Source organism: Protopterus annectens, chromosome 10.part0 (genome assembly GCF_019279795.1).
Source record: "Protopterus annectens isolate FY-2018-M chromosome 10.part0, PAN1.0, whole genome shotgun sequence".
Lineage (NCBI taxonomy): Eukaryota > Metazoa > Chordata > Ceratodontiformes > Protopteridae > Protopterus > Protopterus annectens.
Window position 1 is genome coordinate 1,552,891,260 of NC_056744.1, and position 17,772 is coordinate 1,552,909,031.

General features: G+C 36.3%; 1 protein-coding gene across 1 annotated transcript in view; it reads left to right on the forward strand.

The window, feature by feature from the left end:
* LOC122814337 (zinc-binding protein A33-like) overlaps positions 1-17,772 on the forward strand; it is a 333,543-nt gene that overhangs the window by 71,406 nt on the left and 244,365 nt on the right. The window contains exons 2-3 of the mRNA XM_044086923.1: positions 9,676-9,771; positions 9,890-10,123. Coding sequence (XP_043942858.1) covers positions 9,676-9,771; positions 9,890-10,123 — 330 coding nt within the window. The remainder of the gene's footprint in view (positions 1-9,675; positions 9,772-9,889; positions 10,124-17,772) is intronic.

Sequence of the window (17,772 nt, forward strand, 5' to 3'; positions counted from 1 at the left end):
TTGGTCAGTCCCAATTTCTTCTAGAAGAACCTATGTAGATATTGTCAATAAAGCTAGAGATAATGAGAAACTAGTCTCCTCCTTATTTTCAGACTTATCTAAAGCCTTTGACACAGTTTGTCACAGCAAACTTTTACTTAAAACGTCCTCATTAGGGCTGTCTCAGCCCAACCTTCTATGGTTCAAAAGGTACCTATGCAATACGTATCGGTCAGTAAAATGGCACTCCACACTCTCTCCTTACCTCCCAGTCACCACCGGTGTACTACGAAGCTCTGTCCTTGGTCCCCTCCTTTTTAATATTTTCACCAACACTCTCCACACAGCTACACAACAAGCCTCCCTAATGCAGTATGCAGATGACTTCACACTCATTTGCACATCTGACAATGTGGCACACCTCCAACTCAGGAAGTTTTAACAAGAATTGAAACACGGCTTTATCACTCACAACTGATGCTCAACCCTAAAAAAAACAGACCACTACTACTTTTTTTTACCCCAAATCCCTCTCCCATGAAAAAATAAAATTTAAAGTTGCCTCTCTTGATAATACAATTATTGAAGTCACTTCCCATAGCAAATTATTAGAGATGATGGTCCACAATAATTTTAAATTCAACCTGCATATAAAAAATTGCATTAAAAAAACTCATCAAAAACTAGGGATGCTTTATAGAGCCAGATACTATCTCACCAATGCTACAAAAGTTACGCTCGCCAATATTTATCTCCTCCCCACACTTCATTATAATGCTCCAGTCCTTACTAACCTTCAGGAAACACAAAACTCAAAACTTGAACAATGCTATAACAAAATTGCTAAATTTGCAACAAAAATTGCTTTTAGAGCCCACCATCGTATAGCACTAAAAAGCCTAAACTGGTTAGAATTATCCAATCAACCAACATATACACAGCTACTTACCACCTATAAAATTATCCAGACTCCATCTGCATGTCCATCACTAAATAACATTCTAAACAACTATGTTTCTAGCTGGTCATTACAATCCACTTACCAAAACTTCCTGTCAGTCCACAAACCTATCAAATTTGCTGGGCATTGTCTGTACTTGTACCATGTTGCTAAGGCCTGGAACTCCTTATCTCTATCATTCAGGTCAATGCACTCCCTCCCGTCCTACAAAACCATTCTGAAAACCTTCCTGGCAAAAAGATGGCTAGTTCTTTCTCAACACCAGGATAAACTATACCCCTGTATGTGAACAAATACCTATTCATACCCAACATGTCCTTACTCTCATTTCTTCTTCACTCACTTCCTTACTTCTATCAATTTCTCTCCCCAGCTTTCTCTCTAAATATAGCATAAACCTACCTTTCTCTCACTTTGTATTTCAATTCCTGTTTGTATTATACTAACTTAACTTTAATTTCTTTATAAAATAACTATTTCTCCAACTATTAAATCATTGTCATATAACGTGTATCTATTCTTAGCCAATTTTTTCATACTATGTTAGATATGGTATAATTATTTAAACTGTATTTTTTTTGTTATTATAGGTTGTAGTTACATCCAGTAACACAAAAAACACACTGCTGTGTGTTTTTTGTGTTACTGGATGTAACTACAACCTTTGGATTAAAGCTTTGTATAAAATTGCAACGGAGTCTTCCCATAGTTCAGACTTTTTGTGGTTTTTGTATTTTTTTTGTATTATTTTTAAAGACTGTAAAACTACTGTTCTTAAAATGTATTGTAATACTTTGGAGAATTTCTCCCGAGGCCACTGCTGGAAATGGGCTCCTACCCAGTTGGATTTTTCTGGTAATCAAATGTCAATAAATACTCTCCAGCACCTGCTAAACAAGATTTGCAAATCTATCCTACCTTTTTCTCTGGGGAAGCACCGCTGCTGCTACCATGGGGGAGACTCTGTCAAGGATTTATTTTTATTTATGTAATACATATATATATATATATATATATATATATATATATATATATATATATATATATATATGGGTCTACTTCACTTGACCTAAATTTCATTTGACTCCCATCCATTTGACTGACACCCACTTGACCTAAGTTTCATTTGACCTAAAACACATTTGACTGACACCCATTTCACAGACAGCGTACAATGCTGAATTGCAACATACTAAATCTTAAACCACAGACAAGCACACTTAGAACACCAATAACTAACCTTTTCCAGACCTTAAAAACTACAAACTAACCTTCTTAACAGAAATGGGACAATGTACAACCAAACAAACCAAACAATTATATATTACTTACTCCAGGATCATGCCAAATTGGGGAAAAGGGCATATGGCATACAGTACTCTACATGCTGCCATTGCTGCAAGGAATGCACAAAATATTTGCCAAATTACTTTAGATACTTCCCATAAAAAACCCACATTAAGAAACACTACAACACTACTTTCAACATGACTACTGGAATTCTAACAGTCAACACTATGTTACAGTAATTATTTTTATCACAAACAAGTCACAGGTGAAGGAAAACCCACAACAAGTCTATGTCTTACATGGTGAAATGGAAGTCAGTCAAATGTGTTTTAGGTTAAATGAAAATTTAGGTCAATTGGGTGTCAGTCAAATGAAATTTAGGTCAAGTGAAATAGACATGTATGTATATATATATATATATATATATATATATATATATATATATATATATATACATACATACATATCTTTGTCTCTGGCTGGTATAAAACCTATTTTTAGCACTGGCCCAGGGAGAAAACTCTACTTTAACACCAGTTTTGACATATACATAAAGTAAAATGTTACATGATAGAAGGACTACAAAATATAGGTTAAGTATATATACATGAGAAAAAAGCTTTACAATAGCTTACATAAACATAATTTAAGAACAGAGCATGTACATAGCTTGCATGATTATACACAGTGTTGATTATTCTTTAGAAATAGACACAATGTAGGGACTCTAACATTGCAAGAAATGCTGCAATATTACCTGCAATTTCTAGCAATTCAAAAATGAAAAGAAGCAGCAGTTTAACTATATAAACTCAGACAGTTAAAGGTTAATTTACTCTGATTTATACTTATCCTGATTAAAACTCAATATCTCAGCTTACACATTGTCTGCTTTGGAACGGCACTTTCTCTGCCTCAGGTGTAGCCCAGCTCCATTCGCTACTCTTACACCCCCATTCCCACCCACCCCATATAATTTCCTTTATACTTCTTCATTATTTCCCTCCTATAATAAAACCCCTCCCCTACCTGTTTTCCAATGATCTCTCCTTCACTTACAAAAATCTATCTACCACATCTTCATCTATCGCACCACACTCCTTCAACTAACTACACATAATCTAGCTTACCCATACTTCCTCCTCTAACTTTAACCTTCTTCTTGGTCCATACCACCTTTTATTATATCTTTTTTCTCCCAGTAATCCCCATGCATACACCACTCCTCTCCACTGCAATACTGCAATCACTATGTTTCCTCCATGCTCTAACATCCTCACCAACGGTATTAACCCCTTATCATTATAGCCCTACCCATACACACAACTATAACTTCTCCTATACCCAACAACTAATACTCATATCTGCATCCATCCTCTCCATGAATGTACAACTCCCCAAAATAAACCCCCCCTCCCATTCCATAATATTTACAAATAAATCAAAATACACTAAATACTACTTAATAACTATCAAACCTAACTACTATCCTATTTCACTAATCCCATCAGGTGATATCCCCCAACCCAGGACTTAACTTAACACTCCTCACAATACCTCATCAACCACAAATAATTTACCCAAAAAAAAACAAATCTCCTTTTACTCTATAAACACTCGAAGCATACTTAATAAAGTTAGCCAGCTTCATGCTAGGATATCTACTCAAAACCCATACATTATTTCCCTTACAAAAACATGGCTTAAACCACAAAACTTAGATAAGGACATACTCCCTCCTGGATATAATATAATACACCTCGATCACCCTAATAAAAAAGAGGAGGGATTTCAATTGTATACTTCAACAACCTGTCTTGTACATACCCAAAGCTGTCTATACTTTCCTTTGCTGCCACAGAATTACTGGTAGCAAACCTTAAGCTCAATGACTATACTACTATTACTGTCATATCTATCTACATTCCACCAGGGGACAACATTCCCTTAATGGAAAGCATTCTCTCCCACCTCTTCTAAAACATCCCTAATGAAATCATCCTCCTTGGGGACGTGAACATAAATTGGGAAACACTCACCAGTCCTAACTCAACATACCATATAAATCTATATATCTTTTCACAACTTATCTCCCACCCTACTCATACCAATAACACTCATTCTACCAGTACACTCATTGACTGGATTCTTGTTTCAAATCCCTCTAAATACCATAGTCCTGATACACTCTTTGACTCCCTAAGTGACCACTCTCCAATAAAGGTACTTAGACATACCTCCCACTTATCTAAACCACATAGATACATAACCTGTCATAAATTATCCAAATTCAACCAAGAAACTTTTAATAATCTCTTATTCGGAATAAATGTGAACTTCCTCACCCAGCTCCCACTTGATGAAGCAGTTCAAGCTTTTAACTCGACCTTCCTAAATATCTTACTCACTCGCCCCATTACGGAAAGTAAGGATATAAGCTACTATATCCCCCTGGTTATCTAAGAATACTCACAGTCTCATGACAGCCAGAGACTGAGCCTGGAAACTTGGACCCAAACTAAACTACCAGCAGATCTGCAAAAGTATAAAGAACTGAGAAATAAGACAAAAAATGTCATTGATAAAGATAAAAAAGACTTCTACTATAATCCTCCAGCTGCCCTAAAATCAGATCCAAAAAAATTCTTGAATGCCATAAACCAAATACTTCATCCCGGTAATCCTACTTCACCTAATCCATCTCCTGACAAATCTCCCAATGAGACTGCTAACTCCTTCAATGCCTATTTCATTCAGTCAATAGCCAAACTTTTCCATCCTAATATAAAATAATCCAGTAAAATGTTCCAAATTGTTTGGAATCTCCACTCACAGCCAACTCTGCAAACTCTTTTTTCCTTAAAGCAGTCCCTACTGCTTACATCAAAACCCTTCTTTCAAAACTAAAACCACGCCCTGTTTCTGTTGACAGTATCCCACCTTACTTTCTTCAGATAGCTGCTCCCTCTATTGCTTTGCTAGTATCTATTTTAATCAACCGTTTCATCTCTGAAGCTGAAGTACCTGCTATCTGGAAACAATTCTACACCATACCTATTCACAAAGATGGTAATTCCACAGAACTCTCAAACTTCAGACCAATAGCTATCCTCTCCCCTCTGTCTAAAGTCTTAGAAAAATGTATACATACACAAGTAATGCAATATCTTACAAAGGGCACACTCCTCACTACCACTCAGCACAGTTTGCGACCCAAACATAGTACCACTACAGCTCTACTTTCCTTTCTCAACACCATTTCTATAGCTAGAGATAATCATAAACTTATCTCATGCTTATTCCTTGACCTTTCGATAATCATAAACTTATCTCATGCTTATTCCTTGATCTCTCAAAAGCCTTCGACACTGTTTCACATCCTCTGCTACTGAGTAAACTCTGTGATCTCAACTTCTCTACTACAACAATAGCATGGTTCTCCAGCTACCTCATTGGCTGACAGCAATCAGTAAGATGGCACTGCTCACTATCATCTCCCCTTCCTGTAAAAATGGGTGTTCCCCAGGGATCCATCCTTGGACCACTACTTTTCAATATCTTCACCAACTCACTCTACTCCTCTTGTCCACAATCCTCATTAGTCCAATATGCAGACGACTCCACAGTTATCACCATTGCTAACTCACCCTCTGAACTTCTAACAGCTACCCAATCTTCTTTCAACTCTGATGAAACCGGGCTCACCAATAATCAGCTCATCCTTAATCCCCAAACAAATAAACTCTTACTCTTTCTCCCCAAAAACCGTTACTCATATTAAATCTACTTTTCAAATAAAATCACTAAATCATACTCTCATATTTGCTGACTCTAATACTAAACTCCTTGGTGTAACCGTTGATGATCAGCTAAAATTCGACCGCCATGTAAATAACTGTATCCGGAAAACCCATTAAAAACTAGGACTTCTCTACAGAAATAAAATATTCCTAACCCCTGAATCTAGAACCATGATCATCCATGCTTATCTTTTGCCATGCCTAACATACTGCTCCCAAGTACTCACAAATCTTGGCTCCACCTTACTTGGCAAACTTAAATCAACCTATCATAAAGTAGCTAGATTTGCTGCAAAACAAACCTACAAATCTCACCACTGTGTCTCTGTCAAACATCTAAACTGTCTCAAACTACCAAACCTCCTACTACTCTCTCAGCCCCAAATTATACACTCCCATTATTTATTCACCATCCTACTGTCCGGCACTAGGTACCATAATCTCCCACTATGTCCCGTCCAGTCTACTCAGGAAATCTACAAGCCCAAGTCCAAAATAAGAGCCATTACATATGGCTACCATCCCTCTATTGCTTAGAACAAACTCCCATAAGAAGTTAGATCACTTTCACATCCTAAAGTATTCAAACTAGCCACTAAAGAGTACTTAAAAAGTCACTGGATCTGTACCTGTTCTCAGCCTCCTTGAAAATACCTTCACCAAATAACAAACCTAACTTCTTCCATCCTACCATCATTTCTTCTCCGCTATACCAAAACATTTACAACTTAAACTAGTCTACTTCATGATTTTTATGTAACACTATCTCCTTTCCTTCTGTTGCAGTACTCTTCTTAACATTTTTATAGATAATTGTAAACGCATATATATATGATAACTGTTCTACAAGTTTTTTTATGAATGATTATAATGTTAACTGTGTTTGTAATGGTTATATTTTTTGTAACTATGTTTTGGAGCTTTTCTCCCCAGGCCTCTGCTGAAAAAAGGCTTTTGCTCAGTCAGACAATCCCTGTTAGCAAATGTAAAATAAAATAAATAAAAGAAAAACTATGGAAATATTAGAAAAGGGGAAGTTATTTATTGACAATATCTTTTTGTTATGGACTGGTACACAAGATGAGCTTTATTAATGTACTGAATTCATACATAATACAGCATTATACCTTAAATCTGATATTAAGAGTTCAGACACCAGTATTGAGTTTCTGGATGTTCTAGTGAATATATCACCAGAAGGAGTATTTAACACTCAAGTATATCATAACCCGTGCTACTGTAATAAACTATTACATAGAAAAAGTATGCACTCTGGCTACATTTTTTCTAATATAGTGAAAGGCCAGAGTATCAAAGCTTCCAGACTTAATGTGGACATCAACAGTTTTTATAGTGAAGTGCTTCATCTCATAGAGTATTTTATAGCCAGGGCCTATGACAGAGCTGGTGTTGAACATAAAATGGGTGAAGTAGTTTCATTAAGGTCAATGAGGGTGAGACCATATTTCACTGCAGGCTCTACTTTTACTAAGAATAATAGTTATACTCTTGGCAATCATTGTAAATTTTCTGTGTGTTATAGTACTAGTGTTAGGGATATTACTAACATTATAGCAGACATTGCAATATATTAACCATGAATGAGAAGATCAAACAGGTTGTGGTGAGAAACTTTTTTTAAATATAAAAATAAGAAATCAATTAAAAGAATTTTATATCAGTATAAAAAGCACACATAGAGTTATTATGATCTTCCTCTTTCGACTTTTCCCGGTTAGGGGTCACCACAGTGGATGACCTGTCCGCTTATGATTGGCAGTGGAGTTTCATGGTGTCGAGTTGCCAGCCCGGCGCCCAACCTTCCACAGAAGGCACACACACACACACACACACACACACACAAACACACACACACACGCACACACTCATGCCTAGGGCCAATTTAGAGTGCCCAATCCACCTACAGCATGTCTTTGGGATGTGGGAGGACACCGGAACACCCGGAGGAAACCCACACGACCACAGGGAGGACATGTAGACTCCAAACAGAGGGCATCCCAGCAGAGGATCGAACCAGAGAACATCTTGCTGTGAGGTGGCAACGCTAACCGCTGCACCAGCGCGGCTGCCCATAGAGTTATTATGATTGCAGACTTAAATTTATACAACATTGTAGTGAATATATTGTGATTTCTTGGACACAGCCAGACAGTTTTTATATCCAGTGACAGGTAGGACATTTACTTTTCAAGCTGAAGAAAATTGCAACAGTATGCATATCTTTACTTAGCACAATGCTCCCTTTGTAAATCATTTTACAGTGGGAAGACTAATACACATTTTAAGGACAGAATCAGAGAGTGGTGAAACAGAAGGGGAGAGTGAGGCGGTGGCTGATCCATTTAGAGAGAAGAACATATTGAGTCTTGTCACTTAGAGCCTGTGACTGGTATAATTTATGTAAATAAAGTTAATCCTTGTTGTTTAGCAAGTATCTTTCTGGCCTGATATTTATGGCCTGTTAGAGAAATAGGGGGAAGTAGAAAACACAAGGATTTGGAGAAAAGGTAGCAGGTATGGTCACACAGTTTATTTATAGGTATTGTTTTAGTAGTAGTAGTAGCACAATTTGCAGCTGAAGTCCTTCTACTTAAACTATTTTCATGAACTACTGCCTACAATATGCTGCTCATCTTAGCAGGTAAAAAACATCATATGAATTACTCAGGCTAAACAACAAGCCTCAAACTAAGTTACAGGGCCTTATCTTTTTTTGATCATACACATGAAGTCAGCTTCCCCATGTTGTGAGGTACACCCCAGATCTAACAAACTTCAGGATTACTTCAGTGGCCTTGCTCATGAAAAGGGCCCCCCATAAACACATTGGATAGATGATTAAACTGCTGCAGAGATGCATCAGTTATAAAACTACTATGGCTGGAAGCATTTGATCAGATCTCTTAGATATTCTAGGATGTCTGAGATCAACCTTCTTGTTGCTGTTTTACCCAGCTTAGGTAGCAGGATTTGTAGAATTTGTGAGAACTCTAATATGCAGGTCTGGAAAAAATATCAGCAATATAATTAGATGCAATCATAATTATCTAATATTATTTTCTATACCTCATGTTGGGAGGAACAGATTTCCTTAGCTTAATTATTAGTACTACATGTAAAGTAATTTCATGCTGATATGAAACACTTGGGGAGATTTGTTAAATTGTGTTCATTCTCTTGTGTTGCTGTAAAAGTAGGCAATTGATATTTAATTAACATAGTTCATGTGAACTTAACACACCAGAATAGCTCTTAAGCTGAATCCTTCTACAGCATTATCCCAAGCTTATGTTTGTATTTTGGGGTTTATGGCACTGGCTATAGCAGAAAGTGTTCCATTATGAATTTGTCTGCTTTTTCAGTTATTAGAAAATACATTGAAAATCCCTATGCTGAAACTCTAACTTGGAACATTAAGGGGGGGGTCACTGTTTATGGTTCTTGTCATTCTCGGGTAATAAACAACAGAAGAACAGGTTACCTCTAGGGAGTAAATGAAGAAAAGGAATATGAATAAAAATCTATCTTCATCTTTCTTAAGTCAGTAGAAGAAGAAGAACATATCATAAAGTTATTATGAGTACATTTAGTATGAAAGCTATAACAGTTTTTCCATGTTTCCAGGATAGGTTGAAAACTATGTTGACCTCTTTGGAATCCACTCTGAATAGTCACAATGACTTGAAGGTGAAACAAGAGCAAAAGGCTTCAGACATCAAGGTGGGTTAATTACCGCTTATGGCTTGTCATGGTCATTTGTGCTTCACAGTGAGCAAGTAATGCTTTGGATCTTTACAGCTACTAATATTTCTGTTTTGTACTTTAACATATTTCCTAGATATGTTCCCAGACTTTAAAGAAGCATATTAGTTCAGAATTTGCCAAACTGTACCAATTTATCCAAAATAAGGAACAGCAGCTACTCCAACAACTCCAGAAGGATACAGCAGGACTACTGAGGGAGATGGACAAAAACGTGATGCGAATTACTGAAAAGAGCAGCACCATTCTGCAACAGACAGCTAACATTCATTTAACACTAGAGTTAGAAGATCCTATCCTTTTTCTAATGGTAAGAATGCATTTAAGTAATCTTCGTTCTGCACAGTATTACATGTGGATCTATATTAGAAGTATTTCATTTATGATATTTTGATTTCACTATATAAATACTATAATACATACAAAACTGCCAGTTATAGAATATCTTCCTATTGTATAATAGACAAAGCTTCAAAAGCTGAACGTCCTTGAGTCCTTGTCAAATATATTCATATACTTCCAACACAGACTCTAGAAGTTTTTTTTTAATATTTGCATTATGTACTCTCTTATTTAAATTTTTTTTTAAGAAGAAAATCTAGGTTAAAAAGTGTAGTGATCTTGCTAAGGTGTAATACACTTGGGTTATAACTCTCATGTAACGCACCCTTTTGTTCTTTTTCCTATTCATCTCATAATATTAAAGAAACACTTACTACCATCCTGTTTAAGAATGAACAGCTATGCACTCCTGGTGTCATTTACTGAGCAAAGTATTCCCAGTTTAGTACTTGCATTGCCCAGGCTGAGTTGTTTGTAACAAGCCCAAAAATTAAACAGCCTTTCATTTATGCATTCATTTATTTTGTTAGCTGGGTAAAGTGCATCTTTTTTTGTCTTTTTTTTTTGCATGTATAAATTTGAAAATATTAAAGCGCAGTCTGTCTACAAATCCTGTTCTCCTGTTTATTAAAAGTCCATTATACTGAAAGTCATATTTGTTGGTAAGTACCTGTGTGCACTCCCATTTTGGTAATGTTGTTCACACACCACCTTTAGCTTACTAATAAAACAGAAGATATGCACCAACACCAAACAATGGAAAAAGGGATAATCCTTCATCAAACAGTATGTTTGTTAAAATAGAATAACGGACTACATGCACACACATGCATAGATATATGTGTATACATATATGATGTATACAATTGATGATTCACTGGCAGCAAATGCACTAAATACAAAATACTCCAAGATCATGTTAAAACAGTAAATAGGAAGTTCTACCTAATTATATTATTGCTAGCTTTTGCTCCTACAAATTAATCAAAGAGAGGTGCATTCTTTTCCTGCTTCTACTTATTTAATATTATATGTGTGTACGTGTCTGTGTGTATACATTTATAAGGTTATATAATGATATGTCATCATTTAACTTGGTCGACAAACAAGAAAACAACTAAAACATGTTGAACGATCTTTATATTGCTAATATAACACATTGACATTCGTTACATAGAAAAAGGAAACAAGTTTCCTTTTCTTGTACACTACCCATAACTCGATCACATTCAGTTCAAATTTGTCTGAATAGTGATAGTGTTATGGGAAGGGCTTTTTTAAGTTAAGATGTACGTTAAGGTTAGGGTTAACGGGCATTGCTAAGGTGATCTGGGGAGCTTTGCAGCCCTACATGATCCTTGAATCTCAAAGGAAAACAGTTGAAGAAAAAGTGAAAAAATAATTATAGCGTTAGTGGTTGTTGAAGCTCTACTAGTAAAGGGAATGACCTATAGTTTTGGTTCTAAAACCTGATGGAATTTTTAAGTTCTGATATGATTTCAGAAAACTCAACAGCATTTCTTTGTTTAATAGTAATCCTGTGTCTAGAGTAGACAAACTGGTCAAACCGCTAAGGAAGGCAAGTTTTTAACTACCTTGGATTTAGTAAATGTCTACTGGCAGATTCCATTTACAGTGGAAGCTAAGGAAACAAGCCTTTTTGATCCCTGAAGACCTGCTTAAACACAATGTCCACCCATTTGGCCTTCAAAGTGCTCTGTTTACATTCTAATGGTTAATGGACAGGGTACTTAAGCCTCACATACTCTATGCCATTAACTATGATGATATACTCATCCGTTCTGAAGACTGAGATCCAACTGACCTTCCTCTCTCTCTACATAACTTGCTCTGACTCTTATTTTTGATTGTGATTCTTTCAGCATGCCAACTATGTTTTCCACTCTGTATTTGATGCATGTATATACGGTGTCTTGTCAGTGACTATTTCATTTATCTATAGCCTTTATACCCTCAAGGCAACTACGATATTCACTTTGTGTATAATATATATATATATATATATATATATATATATATATATATATATATATATATATATATATATATATATGTATGTATATATTTCATTTTGTTATCCTCTGTATATCATGTTGTGTATCTATTGTGTTCACCCCAGGCTAATACTGAAATAGGTATGATGGGATCAGTGCTTTTCCCTGGTTAACAAATTCAAAATAAAATTAAATAAAATAAACATATAAGCATCTGTTACACATGTGAATATGGTTATGAGCACTAGGCATTATTCTTGATTTGTCCTGAATTCTGCTCTGATTTATCCTTGATTGGTTGAGTTAACAGATTTAGTTGGGAGAAGATATGGAGAGGTTGGAAAATCAGGTGCTAAACAGCATGTTTTTTTCCTTTGTTCTTAATAGTTGCACTTAAATACTGTTAAGTATCAATCTCATACTGAGTATGTTGCATTTTGTCAATGATTTCTGCTGACTTTATTTTATTCATTGACATTTGTGTCTTATTGAATTCTACAAATGTACAGTATTTGCTAACTCAATACATCTGAAGAAAATCACTAATCAGTACAACCAAATCATCTAATACTGTTGGTGAGTCTCTCAATATTCAAATAGTGTAGCTAAACTATGGAACACATCTTACTTCTACAGAAATCCATTCAGAATGCAAATTCATTAAAAAGCAATTAAAACTTCACCTATCACATCAGGGGATCTGGTCCTGTACATCTCTGGGATAGATGCCACTGTTATCTTCAGCTTGTCATATCATCAAACCATTTACCATCTTTCAGAATCCTATACCCCACCACCAGTCTTCACCTGTGATTGAATAGTTTTTATATCAACTTCCAGCTTTATTCCTTATTTTGTGATACTGCTCATTCCTATCGCTATACTTCTAATATAAATACTATTATAGTCATATAAATATATATTATATATCGATTATATATCGTTGTCATATTTGTTCTGAAGTCTTGTAAATCATTAAAAAGACGAAAGCGCTAATTTATCTGGTCAGTTTATTTGTGTTTATTTTACTCCATGCAAATGCATAGAGTTTACCAGTTTTTAGTGTATTTTCTATTAATTTAGCGGTTTTAACATTTATATATATATATATTTGTGTGTGTGTGTGTGTGTGTGTGTGTGTGTGTGTGTGTGTGTGTGTGTGTGTGTGTGTGTATAACTGTCTCTGAACCTGCTTTACACCCCAATTCTAAATTATAATACCATCATTTTTTGTCCTTCTTAGTTCTTTCTCTCACTTCAGTTTCTTTGTATTTCTAAGCACTAATCACATGATCTATAATCTGTCTAACAAACCCACTAATACACCTCGTCAAATGCCAAGTGTTCAACATCTATTAATACAAAAATATCTTTTATACTGTAATATCTGCCTCTACTTTTGTAGAAATGTAATCTAATTAGTAAATGTATGTGTAATTGTTAATGTGTGTCATTTTATGTTTGTTTATGTATATTACTGAATACCTTGCTGAACAACTTAACATATAAGGGGGGTGCTGACACCCCTTAATCCCTCACCTTTTCAGATTTTTAGCAAATAAATAAATGATATGTATGTGGAGGTTAAAGGAGGCAGCAGCCCCTTATATGGTAAAATTTTCAAATAACGGTATCTTATTGCATCCAGTTGTGAATTATTTGTATTTATTACCGTTATTAATGTTTAAAAACGTTTGTAATGTATTGGCACGTTTCTCTCCAGGCCTCTGCTGAAAAACAGTTTTTGACTAAAACAAACCAGACAAACCTGTTAAACAAAAGTAAAATAACTAAATAAGTAATTACATAAATAAATAAATAACTGTGCCTGATTTTGTCAAACATCTGTGATTTTTCCCCACATTTTTTTCCCCGGCCCTGATTTTCTGTTTAAGTCACTAGGGACATTAGAGTTTCATATTTTGTGTTATGCGGAAAATACATGTTAACACAAAACATGTTGTTCAGTTAAATTTTTAAATAAATTAGACTAGTATTTAAAAATTGTCCCTGAGTTTGGTTCTTTGTCTCTTTTAGCTTTTTTCCTGATTCTTGAAGTGTATAAAACTAAGATAAAACTGTGCCTGATTTTGCCAAATGTCATGTTTTGGTTTGTGTCTCATAAACGTTTTTGGTTTTCTAGCAAATCAATGAGAACTCCAGCCACTAAATGTTGGGAGGGGGGGGGGAGAATGGCTGTAAATGAAAGCAATACTGTTACATTTCATAATTTTTAAAGCATCTTGTTTGTTCATTTTAAGTCTGACTGGATTACTTTCTGAGATGATTTATGTCACCACCTCACAGCTGTACATGTGGTAGGCAGGGACTGAATGACTGATTTATTTATATATGTATGTGTGTGTGTGTTTTTTTTTTTTTTTACCAAGAAGGTCCAAAAGGTCCACTAGACCATGCAGGACCTCTTTTCAGCAGAGGCCAGGGATACAAGCCTCAGCAATACACAGAAAACAAAATTATATACATGTAAATTTTCATAGATTGTCATAGACAGAGGATAAAAATAGTTGTCTCCATTAACCAGTGCAACTTTGGGCCATAATACTACATTAAAGCATTACTTAAAAAAATGAATGAGTGATTCTCACCTTTGGGAGTGTTGGGAAGACCACCCAATAGTAAACGTTGCACCTTTACTGTGCTATTAAATGGTAGTAAATTTGCTGACAATGTGTAACATTTATAGCTCTATCCAACAATACCAAAGGTCATGTACAGTGCTACATTTTAATAAAGGATAGGTTTGCAGCATGACTACCTCATTCTTATTGCCTGCCTCTAGTTGTAAATGCAATGAAGTATTCATATTTATCACTGTTGACATCTTAACATATAAGTGGGGCTGCCACCCCTTAAACACTCACTTTTTCATTTTTTTTAGCAAATAAATAAATTATATGTATGTGGAGGTTAAATGAGACAGCAGCTCCCTTATACTGCAAAATACCCAAATAACGGTATCTTACTGCTTACATCCAGTTGTGAAGTATTTGTAATTATTATTGGCAAATGTCATCAACTGTCTATTGATTACCATTTCTACCCAACAATACAGTTGTTGTTTGTCTGTCTCTGGTCTGTCTGAACTCTGGTCCGCTAATGATTGGTAGTCGATTTTTATGGTGCCGAGTTGCCAACCTGATGCCCAACCTTCAACGAAGGCACACCCATTCACGGATGTCTTTTGAACGCCACTCGACCGTGGGGAGTACATGCAGACTCCACACAGAAGGCGCTGCAGCCGAGAATAGAATAGGAAAACCTCTTGCTGTGAGATGACAACGGTACCGCTGCACCACCATGGCTTCACTCATCCTACTCTATGGTGAGATATCAAAATTCCCTTATGATTACACTAATTCCATCTTAGACACAGTGTCTAGCAACACTAATGCATTCTACTCCCATTTATATGAATGTGTAGAAATGATAGTCCATACTACAGATAAATATAATGAGAAATTCAAAAATAAACCACCCTGGTCGTCCATCAACATAATAAGCTTTATAACGAAAGAAAGAAACTCCTTAAATTATACAGCAGTTTTAAAGCCTCTCACATTGACAAGAGTATTAAAAACACTACAGAGAAACTGAAAATCACCATCTTACATGTTATCTGGCAAACAGATCACACTAGTCCATCCATCCATCCACAACCTTCTTTTCCCATTTTTGCACACGGAATCAGGGTGTTACATCACTGGTGATCATCATCATCTAGAACCAGTGTTTTCTCTGATGATGAGGTCATTTGTACTTCCAAAAATAATGACAATTAGCTCATTACTGTGGACCATATATGCTGCCGATCAGTCAGCATAGCTGAGCAAAGGACTATGATACTGGATGGATGAAGATTTTATGGTATGTATGTTTTTATATACTATCCCTGATTACAGCAGACAGCTAACCAGGATGCAGGGATTACGAACATTATTTTTCTGGTACGGATGAGGAAGTCATAGAGTATCTGACTTGTGCAGCAAGTACAAAAAGAAAACACAGTATGGTGCTGACCATGTGGGTGAGTGTAATTTATTCATTTCAGCCTCACGTTCTATGACATCATGGAGCCAAAGCAACCATGTTAAAAGACAGAGTGTATGCTGGAGGTGAGAACTGAAAAGGTGTATGACGATTTATGTAGTGTGAACTGTACTGCATTTTAGCTTTGTTACTGCCCTACCAAAGGTATACAATTCTTACAGCATAATGATATTGTAAGACAAGAACTGTAAATATAAATTATTCCTCTAAACCCATCCTCCACTTAGGAGATATTCTGTGTAAAATGGGCCACTCCATGTTATCAAAGGTCCTTTATTATGGGCTATAAAACAGAGCTATCGCCATGTAAGGGATTAATGTGTTTTGCTTACTGCTGAGTATACAGAAGAGTTATAGGCTTGCTGTGATTACATACTATAATCTCATAGAACAAACACATATAATTTTCCAAGTAATAATTTTGAATTACATCAGTATTTCAGCACTAAAAATACCATAAGATCTTCTTCTTCTCTTTTGGCTGTTCCAGTTAGGGGTCACCACAGTGGATCATCTGTTTCCATTTTTCCTGTCCTCTGCATATTGCTCTGTCACACCAACCACCTGCATGTCCTCTCTCACCAGGTCCATAAACCTTATCTTAGGCCTTTCTTTTTTCCTCTTACCTGGCAGCTCCATCCTTAGCATCCTTTTCCCAATATGCCCAGCATCCCTCCTCAGCACATGTTCAAACCAATGCAATCTTGGCTCTCTGACTTAGTCTCCAAACCATCCAACCTGAGCTGACCCTCTAATTTACTGATTCCTAATCCTGTCCATCCTTGTCACACCCAGTGCAAATCTTAACATCTTTAACTCTGCCACTTCCAGCTCTGACTCCTGCCTTTTTGTCAATACCACCGTCTCCAACCCGTACAACACGGCTGGTCTCACTACCCTCTTTTAAACATTCCCTTTCACTCTTACTGGTACCTGTCTGTCACAAATCACTCCTGACACTCTTCTCCGCCCATTCCACCCTGCCTGTACTCTCTTCTCTACCTCTCCTCCCCACTCACCATTACTCTGAACTGTTGATCCCAAGTACTTAAACTCATCCACCTTTGCCAACTCTACTCCCTGCATCCTCACATTCACATACACATATTCTGCCTTTGTCTTGCTGGCCTTCATTCCTCTCCTCTCTAGAGTATATCTCCACCTCTGCAGGGTCTCCTCAACCTGGTCCCTACTCTCACTACAGATCACAATGTCATCTACAAACATCATAGTCCATGGGGCCTCCTGTTTGATCTCGTCTGTCAACCTGTCCATCACCGTTGCAAATAAGAAAGGGCTCAGAGCTGATCCTTGATGTAATCCCACCTCCACCTTAAATGGATCTGTCACTCCCACTGCAGACTTCACCACTGTCACACTACCCTCATACATATCCTGTACCACTCTTACATACTTCTCTACCACTCCTGATGTCCTCATACAATACCACAACTCCTCTCTAGCACCCTATCATATGCTTTATCCAAGTCCACAAAGACACAATGCAACTCCTTCTGACCTTCCCTATATT